The sequence below is a fragment of the Mytilus californianus genome, unplaced genomic scaffold, assembly GCF_021869535.1.
Source record: "Mytilus californianus isolate M0D057914Y unplaced genomic scaffold, xbMytCali1.0.p SCAF_14, whole genome shotgun sequence".
NCBI classification, from domain to species: domain Eukaryota; kingdom Metazoa; phylum Mollusca; class Bivalvia; order Mytilida; family Mytilidae; genus Mytilus; species Mytilus californianus.
In genome coordinates, this window is record NW_026262626.1 from 10,256,534 (window position 1) to 10,271,160 (window position 14,627).

General features: G+C 29.8%; 2 protein-coding genes across 7 annotated transcripts in view; one reads left to right on the forward strand and one right to left on the reverse strand.

The window, feature by feature from the left end:
• Positions 1 to 14,627, reverse strand: part of LOC127724169 (uncharacterized) — a 483,200-nt gene that overhangs the window by 313,774 nt on the left and 154,799 nt on the right. The window lies entirely within an intron of this gene.
• LOC127724159 (dynein axonemal heavy chain 1-like) overlaps positions 1 to 14,627 on the forward strand; it is a 103,430-nt gene that overhangs the window by 32,221 nt on the left and 56,582 nt on the right. For 4 of the 6 annotated variants that reach the window (XM_052231034.1, XM_052231031.1, XM_052231035.1 and 1 more), the window contains 13 exons: positions 1,388 to 1,501; positions 2,311 to 2,460; positions 3,386 to 3,472; positions 4,313 to 4,419; positions 5,013 to 5,092; positions 5,590 to 5,681; positions 6,142 to 6,296; positions 7,371 to 7,548; positions 8,456 to 8,650; positions 9,003 to 9,122; positions 10,310 to 10,327; positions 13,377 to 13,535; positions 14,027 to 14,143. In XM_052231034.1, coding sequence (XP_052086994.1) covers positions 1,388 to 1,501; positions 2,311 to 2,460; positions 3,386 to 3,472; positions 4,313 to 4,419; positions 5,013 to 5,092; positions 5,590 to 5,681; positions 6,142 to 6,296; positions 7,371 to 7,548; positions 8,456 to 8,650; positions 9,003 to 9,122; positions 10,310 to 10,327; positions 13,377 to 13,535; positions 14,027 to 14,143 — 1,572 coding nt within the window. The remainder of the gene's footprint in view (positions 1 to 1,387; positions 1,502 to 2,310; positions 2,461 to 3,385; positions 3,473 to 4,312; positions 4,420 to 5,012; positions 5,093 to 5,589; positions 5,682 to 6,141; positions 6,297 to 7,370; positions 7,549 to 8,455; positions 8,651 to 9,002; positions 9,123 to 10,309; positions 10,328 to 13,376; positions 13,536 to 14,026; positions 14,144 to 14,627) is intronic. The other 2 variants (XM_052231033.1, XM_052231036.1) reach the window with 1 other exon arrangement.

The window sequence follows — 14,627 nt, forward strand, 5'->3', positions numbered from 1 at the left end:
ATTTTATTTCATATTGTTTTTAAAAAAAAATTGAAAATCTTAAAAAATCCCTGTTAGTTTTTTTTATTGTTTTTGAAAGAAAAAAGATGCCAATATTAAATGTATGTAAAATCTACACAGAATCATTTCCTGCCAAATTTTCAATGGCTTATATCTCAAAAACAAGGACACAGACCTTTTATTATTTTCTGCTTTTTTAGTTCTGTTATTTATAAACTATCAATTTATAAGTCTTTAAATAGTTTGTTATTTGAAACAGATCAGGAAATATAATTAAATGAATTTGAACACCATTGTGTTGAAATGACTTAGAAGACGATGCAAGGTCAGCCAGAAATTTCTTTTCTTTGCTGACTTCTGCAAAAAAGAATAAAGAAACAAAAATGACGATTTTTCAACAAGAAAAGATATCTCCTGAAGTCCAGTGTTTATAAATTTTGTTACAATTTTTAAACCAGTCTGTAGGAATTTGTCATTTCAAAATCTTAAACATTCTGGGTAATATTTTTTTAAAGTACACAAAAGCGCTGTGATTGGTTAAAAGAGTCCTCATCAAAAAAATTTAGCCTGGCAATGATGTGATGTTATTTTCAATCTGGTAGAAAAGCAAACAATGAAATAACCCATAGTCCATAGGATTTTGAAATGGCAAGTTTTTGCAGGAACTTTTGTTTTGTTATTAAATATTTCACTTTACTTTGCTAATTTAAATATTTTCCTTTGTTAAGTATCCACATAAGATGCTGTTTCTGTACATGACTTTTAATGCATGATTTTCAATGTTACCTTTTTGAATAAGTTGTTGTTTTTTTTTAAATTGACTTTAGTACTTCAATGTGCTTAAGAAAGGTTCTTATTTTTGTTTAAAAATATTCCTCTTTCAGTGTTAAACATTTTTCACTTTTGCCATCAAATAATTTTATTTCTTTGTTCAATTTGATTAATATTAATTAGCGAATCAGTTTTAAATGCTGCAGACAAACCTATTACCTATCAATTTTAATGTAATTCTCAGTTTGAAAAATACATATAAAATGTAAAGTTACTTTTTGATTTGTACTGACAATATAACAATAAATGATGCTGGATTTAGAGTACATTTAATAACATTTCATTTTTAGGTGATGTTAGGTTAAAGCTTTTTATAGTTGTTTTGCAGCTAACTATAATCACTGTATTCCATTAATTATTAAGAAACAATGCCTCAACTAAACAACTCTTCAATGATCAAAGTTTCTTTTATAAAGTTTGAATGTTAAGAAAATTTCCTAATGTTTATGGAATTTAATAAAAGGTTTTTTTTATTAAGTTTGAATGCTCAGAGAATTTCGTAGAGTTTATGGAATTTAATAAAATTTTCTTACACATTTAATGTTATAATTTGTAGGTGGACAGATTTATATTTGAGGGTGTAGAGCTGACGTTGAAAGCATCATGTGCTGTTTTTATCACCATGAACCCTGGATATGCTGGAAGAACAGAATTGCCAGACAATTTGAAAGTAAGGGAGATAACTTGCATTAATTTGTCTTTGGAAATAAATGTTTATCTATCCATCTATACTGAGTTAAAAAGAGTTTTAAAAAAAGTTGAGCAACTTATATTTTGATTAAAACCTTTAAATAAAAAATTTCCAAATAATTTTTGTAGTCAAATAATTTATTTAGAAGAAAGTTTAGTATTGAATATAAAATTAAAAACACTTGTTCAAAACTTTTTTTACTTAGTATATATTGTATTTTAAAGGATGGAAGTTCAATTTTAAGGCAATTTAAGGTCATGTAATTACAGCAAAAGACAACAATTTTGAAGAATAAGTTTAAGATACTTTGTATATATAAGTATGAGGAAACTCAGATTCCTAAACGTGTCAGAGCCAATTGTTAAACAAATTCAGTGCTGTTATTGATAGATAAAATTTTATTCAGTTCAATATTTATAAATGAACAACACCTTATTAGATTAAAAAATGTCTTATAATGCATTCAAAAAAATTAACTTCTCAGACCAAATTTTTTTTATTTCAGTATATGTTTTTTCCCCTATGAAATATAATACTGCTTAATCACAATGAACATAGAATTTGTAGCCTTTTAAACTGTTACTAAAACGATTCGTTTACCAAGATCACTATTTGTAATATTGGAATTGTACCACAACCAGGAACCAAGAATTTCCAGACATTGGCAACAAACAACAAATAACAGTGCCTGAGAAGCTAATGATAATTTTTTTTCTTTGCCTAATGGCTATTTTTATCATTTTAACAGTTTGAAGAATTTGTTGACACATGTATTCTGTATTTGACAGGCTTTGTTTAGACCAGTGGCTATGATGGTACCAGATTATGCTCTGATTGCTGAAATCAGTTTATTCTCATTTGGTTTCTCAGATGCAAAACAACTGGCCAAGAAAATTGTTACCACTTTCAAATTATCATCAGAACAGCTTAGTTCTCAGGTAAGGATAAATCGTCATGGTCCATATTCAACTGTCCAATTCAAGATTATTATAAAATAACTATTTTTGGTGGTGTTAGATATCTGCATAAATATATAAATTATCTTAAACATTATGGCTATTTTCTATAAAAAAATCTTTGATAGATCTTTCTGTATGATAATTTTCCATCTCATGTATAAGGAATGAGATGGGTTTTTCTTGTGTAGAAATAGAATGTGATGATGTCATAAGCAATACATCATTGATATTGCCTAGGACTAATGATAATCAGATAATTTAAGTTTTTTTAAACTCCATACATTTTCTCATTATCACCTCCTCATCTCTTGGCTGTCACCCTTTGGTGAGACGAGGATGAACAAACACATCAAGTTACAGAAAACAAAAAGTGCCAGTCATTGTAAGAATCAGGCAATTTAGAAAAAATTCAAAACATGACAGAAAAAAACCCACCTACCTAACCATCCTATTTTGAAGTTACCCTCATCCTGAGTTAAAAATGGTACGTCTTTCGTTTCTGCTTGTCTGGTAATTCGAGAAATCTCGAGATAACTTTTGGTTAGAATGATAGCAAATTACGGAGTTAGCTCCCCTTAATGTTAATTTCTAGTGCATTTCAACCAAATTATATCTTGAATTACCAGAACAAGAAAAGGAAACCAATGTTATATTTGTGCACCATTATACAATTTTAGCATAAATTAATGTAAACTTGAGTGGGTTTTTGTTTGTCATGTTTTCACCACTGCCTGATTCTTAGACAGATTGGCACTTTAAAATTATGAGGGGAATTCTAATTCAACATTCAATTGTCTGTTTCTTGATATTTTTTTAATGGCTACATTATCAAGTGTTATACATCTCTACATGAATAAATATTTTACAATGATATCAAAGATGAGAAAATTTTTTTATATTTTAGGACCATTATGACTTTGGTATGAGAGCTGTGAAATCTGTCATTTCTGCTGCTGGTAACTTGAAGAGACAGTACCAAGACATGAATGAGGTATTTATGATATGATTTTCAAATGTAATCAAATTAAGATTTTCTCTGACAGAAGCATAATACAATTTTTGTTTATTATTTTGCCTTTACGGAGTAAAAAGGCGAGGCATAAGTATGCTGTTTCCAGAATCGGCAGTGTCAACAATGTATTTGTTTGTGATTAGGTCAGTTTATGAGGAACCAATACTGGAAGGTCAATGATATTTGGTATACAGTTGTATTAGAATTGGCACGTCTCATTTCAATGGAGATTATTTGGCCCTGTAACTTCAGTCATGGTTCATTGACTTTAAAACATTTGCTTAGTTTACATGTATTAGGTTGTAATTAGGCTAGTTTATGCAGAACCACTAGTGGTAGGTCAATGATATTTGGTATGCAGTTGTATTAGCATTGGCACATCTCATTTCCATGAGGATTGTTTGACCCTTACCTTCAATTAAGGTTCATTGACTTTGAATATTTTGCATAACTTACATGTTAAAGTATTGCTATTTTAATTTCAACATTTGCATTTTACTATCAAAATAACAAAAAGGCAAGACATATCTCTGTGTTAACAGTTTATTGGATGAAGTGTAAGATTGAGAAAAAGTTGGGCTTCAGATTAGGAACTGTTTTACTTGTTTTCTTAGGTGGAACAGCATAATTCAGGTGATTTAACCTTAAATTTACATGATTCTACCGGAACAATTTTGTTGTCAAGAACAATCAATTTACTGAAATTTCAATAGAGTTAACACTCATTTGATGTATATTTAAGCAACAAATTTCATACAACAATGATGATCTGTGTAAATACCAGAACATTTATTTATTTAACATCATTTTTTTCAACAGGAATTGATCTGTTTGAGAGCTATTAGAGATGTCAATGTGCCAAAGTTCTTGGTAGAAGATTTGAAACTCTTTGGTGGTATTGTGTCTGACTTGTTCCCTAACATCAAGTAAGTTATCTTTCTATGAATATTCATGCATAAGAAAATAAATAGAATTAAATTTAAAAGAACAAAATTCAAATATATTAAAGCAGATTTCTTTAAAAAGCAATGTGCCAACTTTTTGATATAATTTTTTTCTCTCACCATTGTGATAGAAATATTTTTTATCCTAAAACAGGGAATTGCTGAATAAAGACAAGACAAGACATTACTTAATTCTCACCTCTGAATTTTATAAAACCTCCAAACAGATAATATAGCATAGACATAAAACATAAAGAGACACTATAAAAAAGAGTTATAAGAGATTATCTAAATAAAAATATACATGTAAAAAACAAAATAATAGGAATCAAAGGGAGACAATTTGAAATCGTCTCTAAAAAGGATATGATTAATTAGTTGTTATTGTATAAAAATGTTATACTAAGTAATTAGATTGTTCGAAGATATTTCCATATACATTTAGAACATTTTAAGTCATCTATTGAATAATGAGTACAAATCTTAACTATATGAATTATATTATTAGATAACTTTCTGCAAAAGATCTTTTGAAAGAAATTAGTCATATATAACTTGACATTTCTTGATTTCAGAGAAGAACCAATTGATTATGGATCTCTTGAAACATCACTGAGGAAGAACTGTACCAAAAGTGGAATTAAAGATGTTGATGGTCAGTATTGGTTTTATAATCATGATCAATAGTAAATACTGTAAATTCAGATATTATCGCATGCATTTATTATTGCGATTTTGTCATTTTAGACTAAAATGCGATTTAAATTTTGCGATATTGAGAAAAACCCTGTTTAATTCATATAAAAAAATTCAAAATGCGAGTTTAAATGATTGCGATGATACCAATTTTCGTATTTTGTATTTTTGTGGATACTTGATTTCATGATTTTGACGAAGTAACCTTACAAGAATAAAAACATTTTTTCCTTCGTTGAACATTTAAATTTATGGTTCACCTATGCCGACAAAATCCACAAAAATTGGTATCTTACATATAATAGTGAATCCACAGTTTTCAACAAGTTACAGAAATAATATTTCAATTAAGATGTAAGGGTTCATTGTTTTATATTCGCCACCATGCTCAAACTATATTGTTTTTATATGAAATTGAGAAGCTATTACATGGGTGAAATGTTGTATTTGTTTTAGGATTTATCAACAAGTGTATTCAGTTGTTTGAGACTACAGTGGTTAGACATGGTCTTATGTTGGTAGGACCTACAGGATCTGGCAAAACTAAGGTATATTAAAAGTCAGAGGCTAAATTGGTCAAATATGTTTAATGGAATATTTTTTACTTAAAATCTAAGGCTTCAACCTAATCAGATCATACTACTGTATCACCGCTATTGAAAAATGAAGGAAATTAAACTCTTTTCTGTAGTATGAAATGACAATGTCCATTATCTTCATTGAATAATAAAATTAATATCTAAATTACTTTTCACTACTTCAACTATACCCCCAACACACACATGCACCAAAAAAAAAAAAATGATTCAAAATATATTACAAATTTGTTAATAGATATGAAAAAAAGAGACTGCCAGTGTATTACAACTGTTATTTAATTAATTCAAACATTATCTCACTGAGAGGGTAACAGGAGATAGATTGTCTTACATTAAATAAAGTCAAATCAAATTGAAAAATGTTTAATTTTTATCAATATTTATTGTTTTTATTTTCTTCATCTTCTAGTGTTATGAAGTTCTAAAGAATGCCTGCACAGCTTTGCAAGGAGAAATGTCACCAGCTGGATTTATATTTGACCCAGTTATGACCTATATATTGAACCCTAAATCCATCACTATGGGACAGTTGTATGGTGAATTTGATGCCATGACTCATGAGTGGTAAGCCTTTGAAGGTGTTATTATGTTACAGAGAGCTCCATGACCTGTTTTATGATGGCGGCCCACCATCTTTAACTTAACTGCGCCATTGTTAAATAACTTTGCTATGATTGAAAGGTGTAGTCAAAATTTGTTTTAATTTCACTAGCTGTTGCTTATTCTGTTAGCAATTATAATCAATGGCATGTAAATGCATAACCCCTATTGTTTTATAATCCAAAGGGTCCTCCTGATTACTGTTTTAATGCCCTGAGGGATATCCGGCTAATGATTGTTAATGACTTGTACAGGTAGATCGACAAACCTGACAGGAGAATATATTGATCAAAATAGACAATTAATTGCATTATTGAATTACTTTTCAGCAAATGCTAATGAAATTTGATGGTGAGAAAAACACCCACAATTTTTAAGTCCTTACAAAATGAAAAAGAAAGAAAAAGTTGAAGTAAAGTTTAAATTAGGCAGCAATTTCTTAGAAGCAATAAGAAAACAGAATGAAAGTACAGTTGTGGTAAACAAAAATTTAAATGGATAGCATTTTCTGTTCAAAATTTACAGATGTTTCTCTGTAAGATTGATCATATTAAAGATTACGATAGAACTTGTCCATTTATTTACTAACCAAGGTTTCACTTCATAAAAAAATGGATGAATGAGCATATCAATTTAGTTTTTATTGCGAGCATGATGGCGACATTTAGGATTTTTTTTCTGGATGAACTTTCCTCCATGGTTCAATTTTCATCCATGAAGCTCCCTGATGTTAACAGAGATTCCAGTTTACAAATGAATTATGAAATTTACACATAAAAGAGAGAAAAAATATCCATGACTTAATGATGTTGTAGATTCTCTCAATACTCAGAAGGTTGGATGCTTGTCTCAAGTGAAATCATGCTAGTTTGATCTTGACCAAATTGCTTTCCCTTGGTACCATGTATGTTTTAATGGAACAAAGTTTGTGATGACAGATGTTATATCCCGTAAATTAGTAAATCAAACATATATTATTGATGAATAAACTATATCAAAGGTTATATTTTGAAAGAAATGATTCATGATTTTTTTCAGGACTGATGGTATCTTATCAACTTTAATTAGAGTTGGTAGTTCTTCAACCGACACAATTAAACGTTGGTATGTTTTTGATGGCCCAGTGGATGCTGTATGGATTGAGAGTATGAACACAGTACTGGATGACAACAAGAAACTTTGTCTCAGCAGTGGTGAAATTATCAAGTTAACAGATGTATGTATTGTATATGTTTTTCCAATTCTGAGTGCATTTAAATAACCTTGTTCTGACTATTTTGATAATTGTAGATAAACCATATTTAGATTTTATTTGTCAGATTTTGCCAGAGACGTATTTTTTAGCTGGAAAGTCAGATTTGTTATGTACAAACATAAAAGTTTTAACGAGTACTAAGCTGGTATTTTCTGTTACTGCGAACCTTAGTACATCTATATTTATTTTAATATACTATGTAGCAGAGCTTCTTTTTAGGTCATCTGGCCGAAAGGCCAAGTGAGCTTTTTTCATCACTTGGCATCTGTTGTCGTCTTCAATTAACTTTTACAAAAATCTTCCCCTCTGAAACTACGGGGCCAAAGTTAACCAAACTTGGCCACAATCCCTATTAGTGTATCTGGTTTTAAAAATGTGTGCCATGACCTTGTCTGTCAACCAAGATGGCCCACATGGCTAATTATAGAACATAGGGGTAAAATCCAAGATTTGCCTATTTATTTGGAAAACCACCATAAATAGAGAAAATGTGACAGGGCAAAAATGTTAACAATGTTGAGCTCTACCTATTGTTTATTTACATCAAAACTGTCGCACTTTAAACACCTGAATAAAATTGCAAACAAGTTGCATGTTAATAACCTTTTATCACCTGCAATTGTAATGTGTTCCCAATGTTACAATTGTTCAATGCTGGTTTATTGAAAGTGCTTTTAACAACTTGATAAACTGATTATCTGGATAAGTCAAAATTTACTGATTGGTCTTTGTGTTTTATTCTTTTTCTTTTTTAGCCATGGCATTGTCAGTTTATTTTTCGACCTGATGAGTTTGAATGTCCCTTTGTTATCTTTCGTTTCTCTTTTATATTATGAAATAACTATATATAGATTTGCTTTATTTGCAGCACATGACTATGATGTTTGAAGTATCAGATTTAGCTGTAGCCTCCCCGGCAACAGTCAGTAGATGTGGTATGGTCTACTTAGAGCCTAGTTACATTGGACTACCACCATTTGTAGAATGTTGGCTGAGGAAATTACCAGAACCAATAGAACCTTATCATGACCAACTGAAAGACCTGTTTGATGGTTTTCTGCAGGTATGTAAATCTTGAGACAAAAATTATTTAAAAAAGAGTAATTGAATTAGTAATCAAATTATGAATAAAATTGGATTTGTCCGAGAGAACATGTTTAATGGACTTAATTATGATATATCTCTGGTCTACCATAAAAAGAAACTTACATGGTCCATATCAATGGTAAATAAGAAACTTCCATGGTCCATATTAATGGTAAATAGAAAAGTCCAAGATCTATATCAATTTTGGTGGCTATCGTATATGCTTTTATATAGGTCTATTTGTCTGATAGAGAAAAATCGAACTATTGTTTAAGTTCATTACTTGTACTGTATTTTAATAGTGTTGATTCTAAACATTTGTTTTGTAGCCTGTTGTGAAATTTGTAAGAAAGAACATACGAGAGGTTGTTGATACTGTGGACTGTAACATTGTGTTTAGTTGGCTGAAGTTATTGGAATGTTTCTTTACACCATTTGTTCCTCAGGAGGTAAGAACTATCTTTGTATATTCTGATATAAAAAAAAAGGATATGAACAATTGAAAAGGCTGTTACCAGGAAATGTCTGCAAAACTAAAAAAATGAACAGAAATGTTTTTTTTTTCTTTCTTTAATGATTATTTAAAATTATCTTGGGTTTCTTACATGGAGCTGCTTTAACGTCATACTCATAAAATAAAAACTAATTTTTGGTCTTACAAAGTTGTTGCAGATGTTTGAGGTCTGGTTGACAACCATCTATGAGGCAAAAGTTTTTTTTATTAAAATTAAATGACAATACTGTGGATTCATTTTCGTTGGTACATGTACCAATTTTCGTGGATTGAGTAAAAGTTGTATTAGTGGATATGTGATTTTCGTGGGTTTGCCACACTCTGCATACATTGTTAAACATTTAAATTCTTGGCTTACCTTTTTCAATGAAATCCTCGAAAATTGGTACCCAACTAATGATAATGATTCCACATTGCATCCACACTAAACATATGTACCATTTGGTTTGGTTTCTTTTAAGTTTTTTGCATATGCTTAAATTTAATCATTTATCTTTTGTTTTGCTTTTGTGATCCAAAAAAATTATTTTATACTGCATTTTAAAATGATTTGCTTTTAAGTCCAAACGCTTTTTTCAAAGAGAACATAGTAATTTTAATTCCCTATTCTGAATTTATGGAATTCTGGGTAATTTCTTCTATCTTCATTCACCAAAATGAAAATAACACAATACTGTTGACTAAATAATCCTTGCTAATATTGTTGTTAACCAACCATTACATTTTAGTGTATGATGTTTGAAAAATTACCCATAATTCCTTTGATTCTGAAAAGGGGAATTGCATTGCTTTTTGAGCTTATGTAGGACATAAACATTTTAAAATGTAAACTTTTGATAAATAAAAAGGATAACCTTATTAACTTTATAACCTGCAGTTGAAAATTACCATGCTTCATTTAAAAAAAAGGTTTTGTCATTGCTTTAGTTATGTATAAAGCTTCTATAAAGTTACTTCAGATATATCAAATTGTTTACAATGAATAAGTAAAATGATATATTCTTTTATTTACCTCATGATCTTATAAAGATATATATTATTTTGTTGTGTGGGGACCCAATATATATGTATATATTTTAATTTGTGTGATTTGATTTAATCTAAAACTATATACAAACACAGGCCAGTCGGCTACGTGTGGTAAGGTTTTAGAGCAGTCACAGTACTATGCATGAAACACATATACAGTATAATATTTAGCTAAATGTCATGTATTTTTATATGTAGCTTAAACTATATATCAAAGCTAGAAATAGAGAATATTGAAGCATGAAGAATATTTTAATCTTTTGCAGTATAGCTGATATTGCATGATGGATATGTGATGTCTTCGGCTGATTGGCTTTCATTCATTTGCAAGATTGAAAATGTTTTCAACCTTTTACCTTATAAGCTAACCATTTCATTTTCCTATTTCTTATAATATTTGGTTGACTATTAGAAAATTAAAGGATGAGAATTTGATATACATGTATTTAATTTAAAGAAGGAGGGTCATGGCATCCCCTAATACATTATTTTTATTTTGTTCAAACTGCAAAAATACATGCAGATATTTTCAACATACTGAAATATGACACTATTTGAAACAGGAAAACGCTAGTTTCACAGTACATCTTTTTAAGAATGTTTTGGTTACTTTTTAAAGAAATTTTGAAGTAGGTCAACATATAACATTGAAATTGAAACTTATTGTAACTTCCATGCATAAAAGCTGGCCACCATGATATTGCCAATAGTGCTGAAAGTGGCATTCAACACCAACAATCAATCACTATTCTCAATTGTTATTTTGTATCTAGAGAGTAAAATTCCCAGGTGTAAGTATCAAATCAGTCCAGATATTTTGATGCAATGATGAAGCAATAAAAATGCACATGGTCTAGTTGGTTATGAATTTTCAGAATATTATATACATAGTTGTGGAAAATGTACTGTAAAGGTATCAATTTTGGCAGGATCCAATTTTTATGGTTTTGTTTTTCAGTGATTTAATTTCATTGATTTTTTGGAATAATTCCATTAATTCTAAGTGAGCACAATATGTGAAGGGTACCATTTTTGGGGGCTTTTGAAAAAATTATCTAAATAGCAAGAGTTTATGCTTTTACAGTACATATAGGTCATCGTAGAGCAATAACTGTGTATCATAATTAAATATATTTTAGAAATTTATTATGGTGGTGGAAGTAGTACTTTTGTAAAGTAAAATTTTTGGTGATATAAATATTATTGTCACTTACATCAAACACTGTTGATGTGTTCATTTTTTGTAACTGATTATTTTAATTAAATTATTTTCCAAACCTTTTAAAAAATTGTCTGATTTTGAAATCTGTATCAGCTCAAATGAAACTATGTGATTCAGTGAATTCCATTTTGGATTTTACATAAATTTCATCTGAGCAGTATGGGTGTCAAAAAGTGACATTTTTTTTCAAATACCTCTCAATAAAAATAAAGTATACTTGACCAATAGCAAGAAAATATCGTTTCTCGTGAAGAAAATGTTTTCTAGTGCAAATTAGATACAGATGCTATATTCAAATACATCGTCCTGAACATGCATGAAATATTTGCCACTGGACGTTAAGCAACCAACAATCAATATATTTATAAATATATATTTTTCTGTTGGGTTTAAAGTCTAGATGATCAAACTAGCAGGGTTCTAGACAAATGAAGGGTCTATTTATGAAAAAAAAGAAAACAGTTATGTTAAGAACAAGTGCAAGGGTAGAAAATAATCCTACGTATGAAATGAGTTTTCCTAGCCATATTAAATTTTACTGAATAAACACATAGGAATTATTTGTGAGTTCCGTTAAAGAAGAGGTTGAGGAAGAGGAAAACCAAGAGGAAGTAGTAAGTCTGTATTCTCGTTCAATTTGAACAACAAGTAATGGTTACCAGTTTGTGTTTTTTCTGTTGGTTATCAGTTGATTTTCAGTTTTTTTCCTTGCATGTGAAGCAAGTAGACCAGACATTGGTTATTTGTATTGCTTTTACTATAACAGGTCATTTCGTCTTTCATATCAAATCAAATATATGTGAAAGTAGTTGATGAAAAGGATGTTAACAAATATAGGTAACTGTAAAGGCCTTCAACATTGAGCAAAATCCCATACTGTATAGAAAGCTTTAAAGGCTTGCAATGACAAAATGTGAAACAAATCAAAAGAGAAAACAACTTCCGAATTTAACTAAAAACAAATATGGCAGACAGGCAACAGCCACTCATTTGACCTTATTTTCATGCCTTATTGACCAGAACTTTTGAATGAGGTCTGTTTTGCATTGGCCATACATTATAATTCAGCAACATTTGAAATTTGGGATTAAGTGTAAAGAGGTGATAAGTGTTTTTTTTGGTCTTGATCTCATTCTCACAAGTTTCTTATATAAGGTCTATTCTTCAGCAATTATGCATAAGAAGTCAATAATATTTGGTATGTTGAGTCATTGATAAAGTATGATTTGTTCATCTTACAATAGTCATGGTTTTAACCACATTGTCTCTCACAAATTTCCTTTGCTAGGTGTCATATTTTATTTCATTTTTAGGTTCCAGTGGCCATTATATAGTGTTTGAGTTCATTTGTTTTGAAGAAACTAAACATGATAGTTCAATAGTATACATGATGAACATGTGTGTGTGATACATGTCATACTAAATGCATGTGACATAATTTCATAGTTATATTGAAATATTCCTGTTAGGTGGCATATTTCAATGTGTCATTTATTGCTATTAATTTTGATATCATTTTTGCATGCATTTTTTGATTTATGTTTTGGTTACATCATCATATGAAAAAAGTCCCTATTTTAATAGATGTTCTTTCTTATACATTTAACTTACTTAAAAACACTTTTTACTTACTAAATAAAAAAAGTGTGCTATATCAACACATAGATGTCACAAATTTGATAAAAGTTCTTTGTATACATGAAAATACAAGTGCTTATGTAAAAGTATGATCACTTCATGATCTTTATAAACTTTCCTCTGTTGTCTGATCTGCTTTTACTTATGTATTCCCTATATGTATTTTTATTTATATTAAAACAAAAAACACACATTTGGCAAGCTCTCTGTAGTGCTTGTAAATTTTGTTAAGATACATTTTTCCAAAAGTGCACATAGCAATGAAAGATGCATTAACAGTAATTTGTATAATTTTGATAGGGAGACAAACCAATACCACAGGAACGACTGGAAAGAATAAAAGAGCTGATAGAGCCATGGTTCATCTTTTCCATGATCTGGTCTGTAGGCTGTACAGGGGACAATGACAGCTGGACTAAATTCTCAAATTGGGTCCGAGAAAAAATGGCAGAAATGAAGGTTAGTTACCTTTTTAGTGTTATAATGCAATACAATGAGAATGATCTTCATCGACCTTGAATTAGTAAAAGGAGAAGTTGTAAAAAGAAACTAGTATGGCTACTTTAAATTTAAGTTGCAGAGCTATAACTATATGAAATCTTCTTTTCTTTGATACCTTTTGATGATGTCCAATTTTCTAATTATGTTGATGGGGATGAACCTATTTTCAGCTGAATTTGTGATTCAGCCTAAAAAAAAATTCACATATTTTTTTTTATGGAAATGTTCTTTTACAAAGGCTAAATTACTTTTTGCTTGAAATCTTTTTATACAGATTTTCTTGTGCTAAGTTTAGTCTTATTCAAATGTTCAATGGAGAAAACTGGGAACAGTTTCTAAATTATGTTAATATCATTATTTCACAATGAAATTTGCCATAGAAGACATAACTTTTGATTTTGTCAGGTGTACAATTTGTTCGAATCTTTTCATTCAATTTCTTGTTTTAGTTTGGACTTCTATTCCCTGGAGAAGGACTTGTTTACGATTATAGACTTGATGATGCTGGGATCAGTAGCAGTAAGGCAGATGAGTTGATGGAAGAGGAGGTTGTTGAGAAAAAAGAGGTAAGACTTAAGCAACATATGTTAAATAAATCGGTATACATATCTTTTTTTAAATTTTGTACAAGAAAAACAAAATGTTTACAAATGTTTGTCACGAACATCAAACAATATACATATACATTTTAATTGTGGAATTGTTTTTGGGCCACCCTTAAGAAATTCCTGGTTTGATGTTGCCTAACCATGCCTTGTAGGGTTAGGTAGGTAGGTAGGGATTTTTCCTTTTTTTTTTAGTCAACTACATAAGTTACATGTTTTAAACAGCAAAACGATGTTAGAGCAGGAAAAATCTTTTTAAAAAAATTGAAACGATTGGTGTCATAAAATTTTTCAGGTAGGCTGCTTCTTAGGTGGGTAGGTAGGCAGGCAACATCAAACTATGTAAATTTTATTTGTGGCCTTGTTTAAAAACATAATTTACTGTGGATTCATTTAGGGCTATTCCATTAAAATGTATGTGGGAGGGTAGGAAGGGAAGTTTAAT